The sequence below is a fragment of the Cupressus sempervirens genome, chromosome 7 (genome assembly GCF_028749045.1).
Source record: "Cupressus sempervirens isolate cs-2001-9-10 chromosome 7, ASM2874904v1, whole genome shotgun sequence".
NCBI classification, from domain to species: domain Eukaryota; kingdom Viridiplantae; phylum Streptophyta; class Pinopsida; order Cupressales; family Cupressaceae; genus Cupressus; species Cupressus sempervirens.
The window spans coordinates 382826997-382842115 of record NC_143124.1 but is presented as its reverse complement, the minus strand read 5'-3'; the positions used below and the strand labels follow the sequence as shown (position 1 = coordinate 382842115).

The following is a 15119-nucleotide window of genomic DNA, read 5'->3' as shown; positions in this document are numbered from 1 at the left end:
TGAAAACCTTTAATCTGCCCGTTAAATTCTACAATCCACGCCACGCGAGTGAATTTAAGAACAAATCCGTTGGATTAGTAAATGTAAGGGTTCTAACGGCTTTCTCCTTGTCATTTCACAGTTTTTGTTGGCCTAACGGTAACTCTCCTTTATTACTAACTTACCTTTCCGTTTTCACCCAGTTTCGGAAAAACAAGAAAGGAGTACTCCCTGGGGAAAAATCCGCTTGGCTAGATTCCACTCAAAATATTCTTACAAATTTAACTAATTTGCTTCCATTTTTGTCCCAACACATCTTGTGATCATTTCAAACACTTACCATGCTTGCAGTAGCGATTTTTCCTTAGATGCGAAAAATTGCCCTTGAGGGTAGAAAACCCGCAATGGAGAAGGCGATTTCCATTTTTCCGCTTACGCTTTTGCTTTACCTTTTCTGCCTTAAGCACTTTACTATAAGCCTTTGGAAAACATAAAAAGGGCTTCGCAAGTGAAAAATGGGGTCCACTAGTAACTTTACCCTTCTATTTAGGCCTTTTCGGAAAACTTAGTTCTTGGTTCGAAACCCGCCAAAGGAGAAGCTATTTTTGAGTTTTCTGCCGATGCTTATTCTGATCATCCTGGTGAGTTCTGAGTGATTCCCACTATGAAAACATGATAATACTTGAATGATCCATCCATATTATGACTCACCTTTCCTTGTTTCAGCCTACAAATAGCATTTATAGATCTCTGCGGAGTTTCACCTTCGGGGTGTGAAAACCCGCTAAGGAGAAGAAGAAACTTGATTTTCTACCAATTCAACTTTCTTTATACTCAGATCAAATGAGCTGCAAGTAAATTCATCTGAAGTAGCATTTTTCAAGAATCTCCATCAAGTAATGATCTAGACTACCCACATGACTCAAAACTATAAGGAACACCAATCCGACTATATAATGCGGGAAAAGGAAAAAGATGGAAACCCGATGGAGAAACTTAACACTTGAGGAAGGAAGGACCAACTGACTCGACTGGACTAATCGCAATCGAGTTAAATCATTCACTTTGCAAAATTGGAATATGTTAAAAAGTGGGGCAACACATAGCTCTTGTTGCTTCTATTACAGACTTGTTTCTTCTCTCAGCTATACCATTCTGCTCAGGAGTCTTAGGGTCTGATAGCTACCTCTTAATACTATTCATTTCACAAAAAGTATTAAACTCATTCGAGGTAAATTCTCCACCTCTATTTGATCTTAAACATTTGATCTTCAATCTAGACTCATTTTCAAGTCTATTCTTAAACAACTTAAAACTTCTCAAATGCTTCAGACTTTTCTCTAAGGAACGCTACCCACATCATCCTAGTAAAGTCACCTTTCATCGTAGAATTCTCTTTTTCTTTGTGGGACACTGAGATTTGTGTAAATAATCTCCAATTTTGTTGTTGTAGAAAATTTCTTGCTAGGAAAATAATTTTTCTTTTTCTTAGCCATATCACATTCCTTGCACACAACATTAGTAGGCTTCACAATTTTTGGTAAATCCCTAATAGCAAAAGTAGTACTTTCTTTCACAATATTGTCAAAATTTATATGACAAAACCTTCTATGCCACAACAACCTATTATCAACTTTAGCAACTAAACATGTCATCTCTGTAGGATTTAGCTGAAAAACATCACCTTTGGATCTTGTACCAGTGTCAATCATCTTACCATTCTTGTCCTTGATGATGCATGTTTTCTCTGTGCATTGTAATTGATATCCTTTATCAACCAACTTTCGAACACTCAAAAGGTAATGTTTTAATCCATCAACAAAATAAACATCATCTGTATTAGTTTTCCCATCAAGAGTAATAGATCCTATTCACTTCATATGACAAGTCACATTGTTACCAACTCTAACAATTCCTCCATCATGGTTGTTGAACTTAACAAATTTATTTATATCACCAATCATGTGATTTGAACATGCACTGTCTATGATCCAATCAGATTTCTTCTCAACCTATGACACTAGGGCTTTCTCTTCTCTAACTTCTTTTTCAAAATTTTCTTCTTTTATAGCTACAAATCCTAACTCATCATTACTCTCACTCTTTTCCTTAGATTCATCATCATCATTTGCATACATGCATTCTTTAGGTCTTCTAGACTTGAAATTCCTTTTGTACTTCTTTACTCTTTTAGGACACTTAGAACCATAATGACCAAATTCATTACAAGTCAAACATTTAAATATTTTCTTACCATCAAGTTCTCTTTTCACAAGCAAGGTGATTCCTTCTTCAATCTTTCTGTCTTCCTTAGATATGGATCTACTGCTGCTAGCATAATCTCCACTGGTGCTTGCACTCCTTGATAAGGAAGGGCGAACACTTAATGCACTAAAAGTAATCTCCACTCTAGGCAAATCTCCAAATTGTTTTAAACTTACTTATGTTGCTTCCAATCTTCCAAGAAGAGTCTCTCTAGAAAATTTCCTAGTACAAGTAATCACTTGCTCAATGATCTACATTGTCTGCTTGCATGTGGTGCCAAAGTCTTCAAGATCTTCCATATGATCTCATCTTCATCTTTAGTTCCATTAGAAGATTTTATTCCTGCAACAATCTTTGATTGTTTGCCAATATAACTTCTTACAGATTCATCTTCCATCATTTTAGCCTCTTGAAATAAACATATCCAATTTTGCAATCTGATTCTCTTAGCATGCTTATTACCTTCAAAAGTAGATTCCAAAGCTTTCCAAATTTCATGAGATGATACCAAGGATTTTACCTAATAGTACTCATTTTCAGGAAGAGCTGACAAAAGTGCTTCTCTGGGAAGCATATTACTTATGAACAAATCTCTTTCAGCTTCACTACATTCTTCAAGTTTGTTTTCTTCCACAATGGTCTTCTCATTCTTTCTAGTCAGCCAATATCTTGGACCCAAGCATAGAAAATGTGTCTTCATCTTCTCTTTCCAACTGTCATAGTTAACTACATTGAATTTTGGACTTTCTATCTGAAATGACCCACCATTGATCTCCTAAACTTGTTAAGTTTTTCCTTCAAGGACTTGATGCTCTGATACCAATTGTTAGAAAGTAAAGTCCACTAAGATAACTGAGGCGGGGGGGGGGGGGGGGGGGGGGGTGGGTGAATAAGTTATTAGATCAATATGACTTTTATCAACCTTATTAAACCTTAAACAAGTGATCAATATAAATAGTAACCATAACAAGATACACATACATAATAACACTAGACATGTTTACTAGGGAAACCCTCGATTAGAGAGAAAAAGGATGATACCCACAAAATGATGTACCAATATATAAGTTCGTTGTAAGAGGATGGACTCTGTTAGGAGCCAATGAAATACATTCAATACATATCAGTCCTTGTTAGGAGACTTTGAATCCCTGTGAGAAGATTCCAACCCTGTTAGGAGTTGTAGAAGGCAAATGGACCCACTGTCCAAATAGCTCCAGGGGCAAGACCACCGAACTCACTGTCAAACTGGCTTCTATATTATTCCTTTCAGAATAATAGAAATGCAACTGATCTCAATAACTCAAACTCTTGCTTTGTCCTCTTACCATGCCTCTGTCGCACCAAATACTTCTCACATCCCAATACCAGATCTGCAAACTTGCATCACAATGATCCCTTTGATTGCTTATTCGCATTTACCACTTCACTTGTCGCATTCACAAATTATTTGCATACACTCATACCCATTTCATCACAAGGAAAATAACTTTCCTTTATACCATGTCCTCAAAATAATTCATTGAGTCGGCCTTGAGGCTTTCCCAATTACAATTACAATAGGACCTCAATAAGATAACACACTACAATACATCTTTTTCACAATTACAAAATATTGTCGGCTCATAGTCTTCACAATTTCTTACACGTGCCACCTTAGACTTCGCGCACTCGTTGACGTCATCATCAAAATGTCTTCTGTCTCTAACTTCACTCATTGAGATTCTATCCCTATTAGGAGATATAATCCGAACATCAGAAGCCACTTCTTAGGAACTCTGTCTGCAAATTGTCTTCTATAAATCACAAATAACTCTTACCAGTCTTCGACTTTCTGCACATGCTCTTAACCATGTCATCAAGACACACTATAGAACAAGTCCTCAACTACGCTTAACCTCGTCTTCAATATCTGATCCGTACGACCTCAATCGATGTCTGCTACTTTGCCAATCTTCATAGTATGTTGACATCAATGACAAACATAGTCATGAATGCAACACAGTTATGTTGTCTCTCCACTGCTACAACAATGCTAGAATACTCCCCCATAGGAATATCATTAGCATTCATGCTAGCAACAATCACAACAAGGACATGTAAGAAGGTGATGATACCAATGAAAAAAAGTAGTAAAACAAGAAAAACTGCTTGACAACCTGCAAGTATGTGGGCGAAATCTTCGAGGGGCCCACTTGTTCCTCTTCATAGTACCCCACTTGTGGAACCATCCTTTACTTAATTTCTACTTTTGTGTCTCCAATATAAATCTACACTTAAAAATTAATTAATCATGTTAAGCACATTTGATGTTTCCTAGCACATCTATTGCTATATAGTAAATTTTGCTTGTGTTGCAAATGAAGTTCTAAGCTTTTTTGAGGGAGGTAGAATTCTTTACATACAGATCACACCACAACTACAAAATGACTACTTGGGAACAAATAGGAAAGCACCTATACAAGTGCTTGCATTTGTGGGTTAGATGGCTTTTACTTATGACAAGTAGAAGGTATTTTTTTTTGTAATCTATCAAATTACAATGTTTTATCATGATTCACTTATATAGTTTTTGAGCCAAACTCATTGAATGCATACTTCATGGGTAGTGATTTGGAAGAAATCATCTCTCATGAGCATGAATGGTTTAGTTATCATCCATTGCATTTAGTATATTCATAAATGTGAAACATTGGAACTTCCTGGGAAGTCACCTATCCTAGGATTACTCCTACTTGAGTGTGCTTAACAATGGAGTTTCCCCCAAGGTACAAGCTTGCTTAGCTTTCTAGCCCATTTGGAAAACCTTCAGCAAATGTGCCTTATAAATCAATTCAGGATGGAGCACTATTAGCTCATTTGTTGATGACGAGGTATTTTTTGTAGTGTGTCAAATTATAAATTTTTATCATTATTCACATACATATTTTTTTACTCATACTCATTGATTATGTTTCATTAAGAGTGGTTCACATCAATCTATCTCTCATGACTATGAATAGTCTACTTAGTACTCATTGCATCTAGGTAATGCTCAAAGGGTGAAACATTGACACTTCCTAGGAGGTTCCCCATTCTAGTTATACTCCAACTCAAGCCTTGAGCATGGAGTTTCCCCTAAGATCATGCCCACCTAGCTTGCTATCATATGTTGATGTGAGCTTTGTTCCACTACAACATGCAAAATCAAATACTTAATGTTTTAAGGAGAAACAAACACTCAATCCTCTCTTGATATAAGGTCATCTCTCATGCTAAGCTTGCAAAGTAAGATCATGAAATGACTTCAAGTTTCCTTCTTAATTGTGGAGTTCACTCAGTTTTATGATGTGATATGTTGGTTATCACAAAGGGACTTACATTATTCAGTCAATGAATATCAACTCTTGCACTTCTAAAGATTTGGCTTTACAATGTGCAATGAAAATAGTGTTCAACTTTTCAATCCTCCACTTCAACTTAAACTTAACCTCTACTACTACTTCTATCTCTTGCAAGGAATCATGGATGACTTGGACTCTACTAGTTGTTATCTCACCAGCGACTCCACCCACCTAGTCCAAGTTTCTAAGGAATACACAAATGATTTCCACATCAATATCCTCTCTCCAATCCCATCATTTGGATGCAAACTAAAGATTGAACGATAATTGAAGTTAAGTGTTTTCATTGGCTTACCACGCAAAGCACCCTTACCATTGGCAAGAGGTTACAGGTCCAGATTTGTTAGAGTCAAACAAGTAAACATCTACAACAACTTCCATTCAAGTAAACTACTTCAACATGAAAAGAAATCTACTCCAAGTGAAAAATTGAGGAAACCATGCAACACTTCAAAGCAATAACAAGTAATCCACCATGAAGAACCAACAATGAATTATCAATTACTTTGACAAGCATCATAGCAACAATTTGATCAAGTCTTTCCCTTAGCTATCCTACTCTACTCTCCTAGCTCTATACTACCTCCAATCTTTAAGCTAATCTCCTAAGCCCCTCTAATCTAATACATTACAAACGACAAGGCCTTGGCCTTTGATGGTAGTTCAATTACAACAAAGGGCCAAGATCGATTGAAGATCAAGGGCCAAGATTTCTTCCCACAAACCATAATTAAGATTGCCAAATTTGCAACAACAACAACGCTCTAATCTTCAAAGTTGTTCCAAGAATGAATTTCCATTCAGCTATTTTCCTCCTCTAATTCACCTTGCAAAACAACGGAGAAGAGCATTAAGCTTGTGAGAAAAAACTGAAAATAAAATCACATCAACAATAAACAAACTCTATCCCAACTTAAAACCAATGATTTTTCAAAGTTGAGGCAAATCACAATCCAAAACCATTTGTTATTATTATTGTTATTTCTAATTTTTGTCACTTTCTCTCTCCTCAATTTTTTTTTTAGGAGAGGGTGGTTTTGGTAAGTTAGAAAGGATGATAGTTGGCTGGGGAAAATCCTGAGAGGAGGGAAATTCCGAAGATGCGAAGTTTTCCCAGGATTTGGTGTTCTTAAAATGTCATCCTTTAAATGTTCCTCGGTGATTCCTTGCTCTACTCTTGTTCATGGTGTTGCCCTAATGCCATAAATTAATTTGCTAATGTCTTAGAGGATGGTAAAACTTGGGAGACTCAGAGTGGGGAAATTTCCGAAGATGCAAAATTTTTCCAAGAGGAAAATCCTTCAAAAAGTTATCAATTTCTTCCCCTCATCGTTCTAATATTGCAATGCTCAATTTGCCACCGAATAAAGGCCTCCTAATGCATTTGCACTTCATTTTTCCAAAAGGGGGAGTCTTGAGATTTTTGGGAGAAATGGGGAGGTAGGGAAATTTCCGAAGATGCAAAATTTCCACCTAAGGGAAAAATTCTGAAGTTGTGAAGTTTCCACCAGAGGGAAAATCCTGAAGTTGTGAAGTTTCTACTAGAGGAACAATTCCGAAGTTGCAAAGTTTCCATTGGAGAGACAATTCCAAAGTTGTGAAATTTCCACCGGGGGGAAAATTCCGAAGTTGCAAATTTTCTACCGAATATGGCTTCCTCACAAACTTTTTCCTAATTCTCAAACATGCAACCCCCTTCTCTCTTAGGCTAAAAGTTCCACTCTACTCTTGGACTTAGCATACAAAAATTCCTCTACAGTGGCACCAAAGTGCTCACACAAACCTGAGACAAAAATCGCTTCACAATGAGCCGAAATTTCATAAACTCACCCTGGACTTAGAGACTTGAAAAAAAATGTTGCCAACCAAAACCACCTAAGACAAAGAGTCCTTGCTAAAATGAAAAGAGGGGGTCCCTATTTTTAATGGGGCGATGGTGTGAAAACCACACAACACCATATTTGCCAAACTGTTAAAAGTATTGTACCTCATGAAACATTCATATAGAGCTCTTTCAAGTCACCCAATGACAAGTATGAGGCATTTTTCACAAATGTATCAAGTTATTGATTAATTTTATTGGTATTCAATTGCATAGTTTTTGAGTCAAATGAATAGCCCATGTTTCATGAGCAGTGATTTTATGAACCCATCTCTCATGAGTATGAATGAATTAAGAATTTAGGACTCCTTGGGAGGTTACCTAGGCTGCTATAACCTTGACTTGAGTGTATTTAACCATCAATTTTCTGCCAAAATCAAGTCCACGTAACTTTCTATCCCATTTGCAAAAACCTTCAACACATGTTGTGCCTTAAGAATCATTCATTATAGAGCCCCTTCATCTCATTCAATGATAGGTAGGAGATTTTTTTGGTAAATCAAATTGTGATGTTTATTAAATTCCATTACGTAGCTTTTGAGCCAAACACGTTGATCCATATTTTATGGTAGCAGTTCACACAAACCCATCCCTTGTGAGAATGAATGGTACACTTTGCACTTATTGCATCCAAGTGATGCTTGCAAGGGTGAAGCATTGAGACTTACCATGAGGCCACCATCCTAGTAATACTTCTACTCAGGCACTCTTAAATATGAAGTTTTCCCCAAGATCAAGCCCATTTAACTTGCTGCCGCATTTGCAAAACCTTCGGCTAGTGTTGCACCTTATGGAATTTTCATCTCAAAGCCCCTTTAGCTCATCCAATGATAGATACAAGGTCTTTTTCACAGTCTATCAAATTAATTTTTTTGTTGGTTTATAAATTAAACTTATTTATGCATTTTTGATACTATCATCTATAGATAGAATTGTCATAAATACACTGGAATAAATTGTGTATTTGGAAGAACTGTGGATTAGAATCCAAATTTGGAAAACGACAAGTTTGAAATGTTTCAAGTCCATTTCCTTTTGTACATATACCTGGTAGAGCACTTGTCAGTTGTGTAGACCTACTCCAAACATGTGAGAGTGACTGACATAGTTGATGCCATGCAGTATTGCCCCTAGATTGCTTACATGAAAAGAGCCATAACAAGATAACTAAATAGTAAATACTCACCCCTTGCTTAGTTTTCCAAGAAACATAAATGCTCAGAAATATATTAAGAAAGTTGGACTACCCTGAAGCAATAGACATAACACATTTGTTAAATTCTTGATGTAGGTTGTACATGGCTTCAAGAGACAAACAAGACCTTGAAGAACTTAGTGTTCAAGTGGATGAGATGCGCAAGACATTAAATGAACAGATTAGTGTTTGTATTTTAGATGATATCCATAGTACTATGGCAAGCAGCAACCCACAGGTGTCTTGCTTGAATAGTGCAGGTAAATTGCTTGAATTTACTGTTCACCTATTTGCTAAAAGTAACTGATGATAATATATTAATATGTAAGTTCTGATTTCATTTTGTCAACTTTGAAAGCAGTTGGAATAGAGCAACAGGTAACTAAAGTCATTGAACTACTTGATTGGGAAAATGACAAGCCAGTTGTAGCAGTTGTTATACATGGAATAGGAGGAGCTGGGAAGACGACTTTAGCTGATGCAGTTTATGTATCTCTGAAAGAGAAACTCCGCGGTTGGAAACATTCCAAAGCTACTCTCATCCAAAACCTAGATTTAGATCCCAAAATAGAGGAACTGCAATCCCAGCTTGTGCAGGATTTGACTGGTATGAAGCAAAAGGTAAGAGACTATAAAAGTGGACAGCAATGCTTAAAAGATATAATGGAAAAAGAAACTGTTTTCTTATACATTGACAATGTCTTGAGGAGAGACCATCTGGAGAAGCTTCTACCTAAGGAGATAACAGGTTCCAAAAAAATACGGATGCTTCTAACAGCTAGAAAAACAAATATATTGGGAGTGATTGAGGACTGCGGGATTAAACCCTGTAAAATTTATCATATGGAACCTCTTTCTCTTGATGCAGCCCTACAAGTGTTATGCAAAAAGATGGACAGAGAACAGGACATTCATTCAATATTGAATGAAAGACCTCAGGCCAAGGAGATAGCAAAGAAATGCAGTTGCTGTCCTCTGTTTTTGGAAGTAGTAGGAGCATATCTCCATAAACGAAAGAACAAATGTGAAGCTTATGAAAGAGTACTTAATTGGCTCCAATGTGGAGAAGCTTTTAGTGGCTACAAGGAAGAGGATTTTGATGAATCAAGGATTCTCTTTGCATATGAGGAACTTCAACCAAGTGCTCAGGAGGCCTTTCTTGACATATGCTCATTCTTCTATAGTTGGGAGTGGGAAGAAGTTGCATGCATTGTAGGAGAGGAAGAGCTTGAAAGCCTAGAAGAGGGGGCTCTGCTCAAAAGAATCGAGCATGAAGAGGGTTATAATGTCAAAAGAAAAGTAAACAGGATAAGCATTCATGATCTCCTTCTTGCAGCTGGTCGTAATAAATCAAAAGACAACCGTTTCAATAATTTGGGTGATTTTTCTGCAATCCTTAACAATGAACAGGTATGAAAACCTATTGCTATTCATATTAAATTTATGCCAGTTGTTGCAAGATGTTTCATATAAAGTTATGTTGTTGTGGCCTCCTAATGTCTACAGGCTCTCCGCCAAATAAAAGGAGTTTGGTTGCAATGGAATAAGAAGCCTTTTCATCTATTGGCAGAAAAGTTGGATACAATGTGTGGGTCTTTACGAGTATTTGCAATGGGAGACTCGATACTTGTGAAAGGAAAATGCAGTCAAGTATTTAACAAGCTGAGGTTTCTTCAGGTGGGAAGAGTACCCAATATTCCATTTGATGTTTCAAGATTAAAGTGTTTGACATTCATGGATTATAACTCTGAGGGCAACACGATGTTGAATCTGTCCCAGGTCTGTAATCACTTTTTGTCTATGTTTTGTCTTTGACGACTTTTATCATAAACACGTGGTATGCAACATTTTTCTTGCTAAAATTTGAATGCTAGACTATCCTACAACAATTTGTGATTTAGTAAGAAGGTTTCAGTGGATGTGAGCTAATATTGTTCTTTGGTTCAGATACAATCAAAACTCAAAGTGCTTAAGCTTTCAGAACAAAGCATGACCCATCAAAATCTTGAAATCAATCCAGTTACAGTAGCAGCATTTAAGGACCTACGAATATGTGTCTGGCATTTTTGTAAATTGGCAAAAATGCCTAAAGCATTTCAGCAGCTTAGCAAATTAAAGCAGTTAGATTTGTCAAGATGCCAATTCACAGAAATTCCGGAGAGTTTTGGTCAATTATTTTCTTTGGAAAAGTTAAACCTGTCCTTTTCTCAAGATCTGAAAGAACTGCCAGATTCGTTGGAGAAGCTCCAGTCTTTGCAGGAATTAGTTTTGAGTTATTGTAGGAACCTGAAGAAGTTACCAGAAGGGTTTGGCAAATTGAAGGCTCTTACTATGCTTGACTTAACATACTGTGGGAGTTTGGAGCAGCTTCCAGGCAGTTTTGACAAGCTTTACTCATTAAGATCCCTGTGGTTAGAACATTGCAGTAGTTTATTTGGGCTCCATGAAAGAATTGGGAATTTAACATCCTTAACTTCTTTACGATTAGGTAAATGTGCAAATCTGAAAAGTCTTCCCAATAGCATTGGAGAGTTGTCATCATTGTCAGGGTCCATATCACTTAGTGGGTGTTCAAGTTTGACAGAACTACCAGAAGAAATTTGCGAACTTACAATGATTAAAAATATTTCACTGGCAAGGTGCTCTAGTTTAAAAATGCTTCCGCGTCAGCTCACAAAACTCAGTTCCCTTGAAGATTTAGACTTGCAAGAATGTGAAAACTTACAAGACATGTGTAATAACTTCCACTGCTTGGTAGCGTTAAGAAAATTGAACATGTTCAATTGCTGGAGTTTATCAAAGTTACCTCAAGGTTTTGGTAGACTTAGCTGTCTGGAGGAGTTGAGATTATCAAGATGCGACAAGTTAGAGGAATTGTGCAGTGACTTCCATTGCCTAAGAACATTAAGAAAATTAGACTTGTCTCAATGTACTAGTTTGTTGATACTTCCTGAGCAATTTGGCAATCTTGCTTGCTTAGAAGAGCTAGATCTGTCAGGATGCTCTCAATTGGAATATCTCTCTGAAGATTTCCATTCCTTACCATCTTTAATAAGATTGGGACTCACAAATTGTGAGAGGTTAGAAGGGAAATGGATGGATAGTGTTGTGGCAATTCAGAGCCTTTGGCGTGTAGACATTAGTGGAAGTGAAAAGCTGATCGAACGATGGATGGAAATGCATAGGGAAAAGGATGACTGGCATGTGGTAGTGGTAACAGGAAAATTGCAGGTATAGCTGTGATTTATTTCAAAGTTAATAGTAAATACTCATTCAGAGATTTAAAGCTGTAATATATGGAAAGAAAAACATATGGTTTCTTTATTAAGATGCAGATGGTTTAAAGAAACACCATGTTTGTTTATTGCAGGAAACTTATTGTTCTTTATTGTTGAAAGCAACAATATCAAAGTTCTTTAGGGAAGAAAGAATTCTCATTGACGCTCATCAACAAGCATTCTGTTCATACTCTTTTCAGCCAGAGACTGCCCTTATCTTAATCATTAGTTTGCGTTCCACTGAACCCGTGGTATGGGAATTACTGGAAAAAAATCTCCAGAGGCTGGAATCCAATTGTAAACTCTTCAAACTCATATATGTCGGCAAGGCATTCAGTTCATTACCAACTAATTTGATCGACAGAATACTGGCTTACACACCTGAAAACTCCCAGGGTTCCTTACTCGTGGATAAATTATTTTCTTTGTTTCCTACTTATAGCCAGCATGTCTTCTGTACCACTGATGGTTTGCAAGAAAATGGCATAAAATGTTTCACAGCATGGGAAGACATCTCCTATATACTTAATGAGGTTAAATTCTTAATCAGAACCCGGAGAGAGAGCAATATTGAATTATTGATAGCATTGTTGGTGACAACAGAAACAGATTTTCTTCTGCTTAAGAACAAACAACGGGTATTAAACTTCTTAAAGTTACTATCTGGTATTTTTCATTAAAACTTGCAATTTGATAGTAAATTGAATGCAAATTTTGGTACTAACTTGTTTTAAACTGATAATTGCAGGTGCAGGTCAGTGACTTGCAAGGAAAAATGCTATTATTGTTGATTACACCCATAAACATGTCTGAAATACAGATTTCAGCTTTGAAAGATACGTATCTAAAGATGCTAGACAGACATGACTATCCAGCAGAAGTTGTTTGGATCCCAAGAGTGGATTGGGGAAGGCCAACTTGGGTTGAATATGAGAGATGTGCTACAAATTCTCCATGGCTAGTGGTTCCGAATCCATGGCTAATAAATCCAGAATCATTACATCATTTGGTTAATACAGCAACTGCACTTGTTGTGCTAGATGCAAAGGGAATGATTTCCTGCAAAGATGCATTGCCTATGATTGAAAGGTGGGGGTTAGAGGCATATCCATTTTGTCAAAGCCGTGAAGATGAACTCAGAAACCTAGAGTGGGAGGGACTCAAGGTCCAAGCTAGTGTGCAATTTGTCTTTCAAAATCTGCAATCATCTCAATTGAAGGTAAAGTCCATTCAATCAAATTCCATATATAATTACAGAATTCTTTTGATCTCAACAAAATCCTATCTTAGTCTGAAAATAAGAATTTATTTATGTCAACAGTAGTTTAATATGATTGCTCCTGTGATGACAGATAAAAGAGGCTATGCACCATGGAGAAACAATTTTCTTGTGCACAGGTTCCCTTGAGAAGATGTTAGACTTTGTCCCTAGTTTGAATTTTGCATTGATGAAATTGAAAATCAAGAGCAATGTTCTGTACGTGGGGAGGAGACCTATATACATATGGATGGATGCCCAAGAAGCGGCCAATTATGAAATGAAGAGAGAGGCAATATCTAATATTCCAAGTCTGTCATTCTTGGATGCACATAAATTGTGGCAGCGTATTGTACATTTGTATAATGACCTGAGTAGTATAAAAGATAATGAAAAAACATTAAAAGTAAGGAGATTAGTATCAGTTCTCTTGAATAAAGCCAACAGAGATGTGGAGCTAATTGTGATCGGTGAAGATGGGGAGATAGTGACTGGGAGGGGAAAGGAAATGGTAGAGGTGCTGTTGAAGGGTGGTAAGGATGAGGAAGAATTGTTATGTGATATTAAAAGCAAGGGACTAAAACAAGTTTTATATAAGAGATGGAAAGATGACATAGTGTCCAACGCTCTTTATCACTAACTCAAAACTCTTACATGAGTATAGTCACTCTATTACTGCAGTATGTTTAAGTTTCTAAAATGTACCAGAATTCTCGGAATACAATAAGGACAAGGAAAAAGGAAGTTTAATGGCTCGAATTGCAATTACATGTTACAAGATCCACATCTGCGAAGTGCATTTGAAATTTGAGAAATTTTAAAAGTAAAATGAAAGACTGAAATATTTTCATCTGTAATAAACCACATTAAAAAGTGACGAGTAAAAACTTTAAAATGGATTTGGTAAGTAGTAAGGAGTGTAAAATGGATAGTCCTTCACAATCATGTTTCAACATTTTAAAAGGCAAACAACTCTTGGAAATGGATTGGTAATGAATTTCATTGGTAGCACTTAGATACCTTTGGAGGCCACATATACAGGGATAGGAAGGTGCATGTAACATATACCTTACACAGGAAGCCCCTGAGTAAGTACACATTGTTTAGTGCGTCCTACATGCAGAGCGGCCATCTCTAAATAGAAGTGAATTCGACTGCATTGAAATGTAGAAATTTTAGACTGTGGCATGGGAGCACTTGCATATTGCCTTCTTCTGGGTTCCATTCAAAATGTTATACTGAAAATTCAAATATGAGAGATGATTAATTGATAGGATAAATCCAATACTGAAAATTCAAATAAGAGAAATGATTGATGGATAGGATAAATCCAATCCATATATATTACTAAATGTTCCTGACTCCCATTTCTGGAAAATGTAAAAACTTTGAACCGAGAGCATTAAAAGTGCATTCTCCCACTCCAAAGTTGCTTAACGGGAGTTTGAAACTGTTTAGTCTCATCCATGTTGTGCGAGTCAGACACAACCCACCAGGGTACCTTATATTTTCTGGTTTCAATGACAGGTCTCGCGATCTATTAAATTGGGTTCGCAATGCATGTCTGTTTACAAATCCTTCGTTGATTAGAAGAAAAAGCCACATTTCCATTAAGAGAAAGCATTTGTACATAGGAGAGCCCTTGGTTACATGTCCAAGGTGAGTATAAAGGATAGAATGGGACAATGAAATCTCTCACCTTATGAAATGTAACACTATAAAACATGGATCACCCATCGAAGGTGGGAAGTACATTTACAATGGGTGGATATGATAGATTGATAACATGATAAGTCTGTTCAAAGTGGAAACACTCTAAATAATCCTGTTCAATTCTCCACATAAGTTTAAGTGTAACTAGAATCTAGTTAAGAAATTA

General features: G+C 36.7%; 1 protein-coding gene across 4 annotated transcripts in view; it reads left to right on the top strand.

Annotated features, from left to right (window-relative positions):
- LOC149547087 (uncharacterized) overlaps window positions 1–13999 on the top strand; it is a 29707-nt gene extending 15708 nt beyond the window's left edge. For 2 of the 4 annotated variants that reach the window (XM_089791498.1, XM_089791500.1), the window contains exons 4-10: window positions 8801–8964; window positions 9066–10114; window positions 10211–10483; window positions 10652–11935; window positions 12075–12620; window positions 12731–13201; window positions 13335–13999. In XM_089791498.1, coding sequence (XP_089647624.1) covers window positions 8801–8964; window positions 9066–10114; window positions 10211–10483; window positions 10652–11935; window positions 12075–12620; window positions 12731–13201; window positions 13335–13880 — 4333 coding nt within the window. In that variant the 3' untranslated portion in view covers window positions 13881–13999. Of the gene's footprint in view, window positions 1–8800; window positions 8965–9062; window positions 10115–10210; window positions 10484–10651; window positions 11936–12074; window positions 12621–12730; window positions 13202–13334 lie in introns of all 4 variants that reach the window. The other 2 variants (XM_089791496.1, XM_089791499.1) reach the window with 1 other exon arrangement.
- Window positions 14000–15119: the final 1120 nt, after the last annotated feature.